This window comes from Ovis canadensis, chromosome 17, assembly GCF_042477335.2.
Source record: "Ovis canadensis isolate MfBH-ARS-UI-01 breed Bighorn chromosome 17, ARS-UI_OviCan_v2, whole genome shotgun sequence".
NCBI lineage: Eukaryota > Metazoa > Chordata > Mammalia > Artiodactyla > Bovidae > Ovis > Ovis canadensis.
Genome location: NC_091261.1, coordinates 63,179,670 through 63,184,486, shown reverse-complemented (window position 1 = coordinate 63,184,486; position 4,817 = coordinate 63,179,670). Strand labels below are relative to the sequence as shown.

Genomic DNA, 4,817 nt, shown 5'->3' with positions numbered 1-4,817 from the left:
TTTCCCCATTGGGGAAACATACGACAATATCTTTGAGCCATTTTGCTGACACTGAAACCCCCTCCAGGTGGGAGAAGTTAACGATTAATGATGTTATGGTGCCCACCAGCATGCAGACACCATACTTAAAGGCTGATGGTGCTGACTCCCACTTACTTCACCACCAACCCATCAGAAGAATGTCCACAAGCTGATCATGCCCTCCTCTTTGAACAATTACTGTAAAACTTCTCACTCTCTTCCCCAAATAGGGACACACGGTTTTGAAATCATTAGCCCGCTTTTAGCCCCCTTTGCCCGGCAAAACAATAAAGCTCTTCTTTTCTATCTCACCCAAGTCTCTCTCCAAGATTCGATTTGGCACTGGTGTACAGAGAAACTGAGCTTTCAGCATCAAGCTGATGGGATGAATGAACAAAAGGACAAATGTGAGTTGTTCGGTTGTTCTGAACAAATAGGGGTTTCACAAACGGGTTCCCTGCTGACTCATGCATCTGAGGCTGGCGGAATCCCTGCTTTCCTCTGAGCTCTTCTCTGATCGTCTCTTCCTCTTTAAGAAAGATGATCTCTGCTTTTAACTTTCAGTCTCTAGGAGTTAATTGAAAAATCAGACAAGCAAACTGCTCAGAAAACACTTCAGAACCTCAAAATATCCATCTTTCTTCCTTTTCTGCCATTCCACTGGGGCCAGGAGTCTGAGTATCTGCCTTCCTTATCGGCATCCAAGTCACTATGTCAAAGCAAGCCTCATCTTGCTAATGAACAATGAGTGGAAATGAGCATGTAACAGAAACTTGGACCGATTACCACCTCAAACCAGTACATCTCCTTTCCTTCCCAGCTTTGGGAACTGAAACCATTCTGTAGGAAGGTCTCTCTTCCCCCTCCTATGCAAAAATCCCAGCCTGGCCAGATTCCTTTTTTTGATACACAAATACTAATAGCAGCATTCACCATACCATTAGCAGTATTAACCACCCCCTAAATAAAAGCAAAGTCCTCTTGCAATCCTGTCTGTACTGCCCTTCCAGATTAAATCACTTTTATTTATTCCCAACTCTTTCCCATCCTTGTTCTAACGCATATGTAATTTTTTACTTAACTACCTCATGTTGTGGCTCAGATTCCACATCCCTTTCTTACACTTTACAGTATATGGTATTTTTTTTTTCTTCCAGGGCACAGTTAACCACCCATAAAGGTCTCCGCTTAAGTAAGAAGTCCATGTCTGTGAACCGTCACCCAGACACAAGCAACACCAGACTATGTGTCTCATATCAAAGTTTATTGAAGGGGTAGATTTCTTATAAGAACAGAAACACAAGCAAATGAACCAGGAGGAAATCTCTCCCCCCTCTAACCATAGGACAGCATTTCCCTTTGAGTGATAAAAGCAAACAGAGATGGGAAGCTGCTTTCTCCCTGGAGCCTTTTTAACTGCTCAACCTTCAAATTAGTGTAAACAGAAGAGGAATGGATTGGCTGCAGGTTGTAACATAAATGTCATTTCCTTTTGCTTAGTAACACTGTTCTGCTCAGATCCTCCTGGGGCAAAGCCCCTTCTTACCACCACTGGAAACTCAGATACTAACGGAAGCTCATGAATCTCTCTATCTGGTCTGTTTCTGCTAAATCATGGCTGAAAGAAGGATCGGTTCCACTGAACCCAGGTGACCTCCTGGCTTGTTTCATGATGCCTGGGCTCCCTTCAGATGCAATAATTCCCCTCCAATCACAGCTTTCCTTATCCCAGTGGGAGCCCACAAGAAGCTAGACATTGCTCCAGGAGCTGAGAACCAAACAAGTCTCAGGCAGGTGACAGGAAGAGGCCTGTTGAGTCCCAGGTGCCAGTGGGCCTCTCTGTGGCTCCAACACTCCAGCAGCAGAAATGTGGACAGTTTTGCCATCTTCAGTTCTGCAAGTGTCCAAGACTGAACAGAAATCTTAGACACCTGGAAGCTTCATCCTCCATTCCCCAATGTTCCTGTGGAGACACGCCACAGGCAGGCAGCCCACGCTGTCACACCGATGCCCTAAATCTGCTTCTCCGAATCTGGAAGTTCTGGGAAACCACAGACCAAGGCTCTGTTATTCCGTGCAGCAGCCAAACTGCTTCTCCAGAAATCCTGGTCCTTGATGATCTTCTCCCTTCTCGGATTGGCTTTTTTAACTGGAGACTGGATTCAGATAAGAGGGGCTCTGCGGCTCACTGAGATTGGACATCAAAGCCTCGGGAACGTTCTTGGTAGTGCTCAGATCCCCTGTGAGCTCGGCGCTGGTGCTGCGGTTGTTATCCAACTCATCCGGCCCCTTCCTCTGCAGGCAGCGGTTGATCAAGGTGGAGAAGAAGTTGGGGAAAGATGGGCTGGAGAAGTAGTACACCAAAGGGTCCAGCATGCTGTTCATGTAGGTGAAGCTGAGGGTGATGTAAAACGCCAGGTCCACTGAACGATAGATGTCACAGTTTTCCGTGCCAGCCTTGCGCAAGAGCCAGAAAATATGTATGCGTACGGCCACGCTGGGCAGGAAGCAGATGATGAAGACAATGGCCACCACCATGATGAAGTTGATAGCCCGCTTGATCTTGGCGTGTCTGTTCATTTGCCGCTGCCGTAGGCTCCAGACGATTCTGACTGAGCAGAACAGGATGATGCCCAGGGGCACAAAGAACTCCAGGAGGAACATGGCATCGTGCCAGCGGAAGGCATCGCAGATGCTGAAGCTGCTGCACAGTTTCGAACCCTGATTCTCGATCAACCTCGTTCTGTACAGGAGGTGGACCGTCAGGCCAATGGTGATGCCCCACAAGAGGCAGGAGATGATGCCCGCTGTCCGATTGGAGATCTTGTTCAGGGCGTGGTGGGGATGGACCACCCGGAAGTACCTATCCACGGCCACCACAGTGAGGAAAATGATGCTGCCCTGGCGGTTCATGGCCAACATGAACAGCATGAGCCGGCAGGGGATCTCCCCAAACTTCCAGTCCCACCTCCGCACGTAGTTGTCCGCCAGGAACGGCAGGCAGATGATCAGGAGAAAGTCAGCCACGGCCAAGTTGAACAGGAAAACCCGGCTGGCTTTCCAGGACTTGAGGTGGAAGCAGAAAATCCACAGGGCAAGGCCATTGCCCAGGAGCCCGAACACGAACTCCAGCCCCACGACCGGCGGCAGCACTTTGGCAATGAAGTCATCACGGAACACACAGCAGTTCTTTTCGCCTATTTTCAGAAAATGATTCTGCAGTTGGGAAGGGTTCATGAGTGAATCGCGTTGGCGCCAGGGAGCAGCTCACCTAGTCAAGGCTCGGAGAACGAGGTGCAGGTCTGAGTGACGAACCTGTGGTTCAGCGCTTGCCTTTATGTCATGTCAGAGTGTTGAAACAGATGACTGAATGGTTACCAGGAAACTACGAAATCACTTTAAGAAAAAAAAAAAAAAAAAAAGAAGCCAGCAAGGCTCTTGTGCAACCTGCTGTTTGCATAAACAAGAAATAAAAAAAAAAAATCCCCCCGGGGAGACAGGAACCCAAAAAATTTTCTAAATGTAAAGAATATGCTTGGGCAAGCCGACTGTCATTGTGAATTACTGAAATGTGTAAGCCTGTGTGCCCGTATACTGAATACTTAGCACAGGAGAATTAATTCATAGTCATGTGGTTGCCTTGCATAATGAACAAAACAACAACAGCAATATTAACTTACTGTGCTCAACAGAAGCATGAAGAATTTGCATGGAATATTTGCAGGCATGTGTTTTAAGAAATGGTAGTGTGTGTGTGATTTTTGAGGGGGGTCAGAAGGCCAAGAGAATAGTAATTGTCTAGTACCTCGTGGGCTGCCGTCTATGGGGTCGCACAGAGTCGGACATGACTGAAGCGACTTAGCAGCAGCAGCAGCAGTATTTTATGAGGACAGATATGTTGCATTTGATGTTTCCAGGCCATCTTTCCCGTACAAGCATGGATTGCCTTTCTACACCAGAATGCTGCAATTAATTCCCAGCTAAGGCGGAGGTGGGGGGGTGGGGGTGGAGGGGTGGGGGGGTGGGGGTGGAGGGGTGGGGGGGTGGGGGGAAGCTATTTGAGAGCAGCATGCCATTTCATAAGATGCTTGAAAACTTGAACCCAGTTTGGGTTGCCAGTGGTATGTTACAATAAGTTGGGTTTTTCCTTTGTTTGTGTTAGATTTTGAGATGCCTCCATGCTCAAGTTAGTAATTTATCATTAAGGATGTGATTTATTAAAATTAATAAGCTTTATTTTTTAGAGCAGTTTTAAATTCCCAGCAAAACTGAGCAGAAAGTACAGTGAGTTCTTGTTTACCAGCTGTCCCCATATACAACCTCCCTCACAATGTACATGATATTTTCGATTTTTTAAATTTTTATTTATTTATAGATTTTTTAAAAAATACATTTTACTTAATTTTAGCTGTGCTGGGTCTTCACTGCTGCTCTGCCTTTTGAGTGCGGACCACTCTCTAGTTGTGGTGCTCAGGCTTCTTGCAGTGGCTTCTCTTGTTGCAGAACACAGGCCTTAGGGTGCCAGGTTTCAGTACTTGTGGCACTTGGGTTCAGTCGTTGCAGTTCCCAGGCTCTAGCACACAGGCTCAGTAGTTGTGGCCCATGGGCTTAGTTGCTCTACGGCAAATGGGATCTTCCCAGATCAGAGATCGAATCTATGTCTCCTTCATCGGCAGGCAGATTCTTTACCACTGAGCCACCAGCGAAGCCCAATGTGCGTGATATTTTAAAAACCTCCATTTTTACAAAATTAAACTTTGAGGACCTAAGAAGACTTTGAACTCTGCCTTGCAGGA

General features: G+C 46.9%; 1 protein-coding gene across 1 annotated transcript; it reads right to left on the bottom strand.

The window, feature by feature from the left end:
- Positions 1-1,266: 1,266 nt before the first annotated feature.
- Positions 1,267-3,518, bottom strand: HCAR2 (hydroxycarboxylic acid receptor 2). Its single transcript, XM_069558533.1, has one exon. The coding sequence runs from the start codon at positions 3,256-3,258 to the stop codon at positions 2,167-2,169; it is 1,092 nt and encodes a 363-aa protein (XP_069414634.1). The 5' UTR covers positions 3,259-3,518; the 3' UTR covers positions 1,267-2,166.
- Between the last annotated feature and the right edge of the window lie 1,299 nt (positions 3,519-4,817).

Excerpts from the sequence above, each read along its gene's own strand:
- HCAR2 (XM_069558533.1), bottom strand. The coding sequence starts at position 3,258 with ATGAACCCTTCCCAACTGCAGAATCATTTTCTGAAAATAGGCGAAAAG.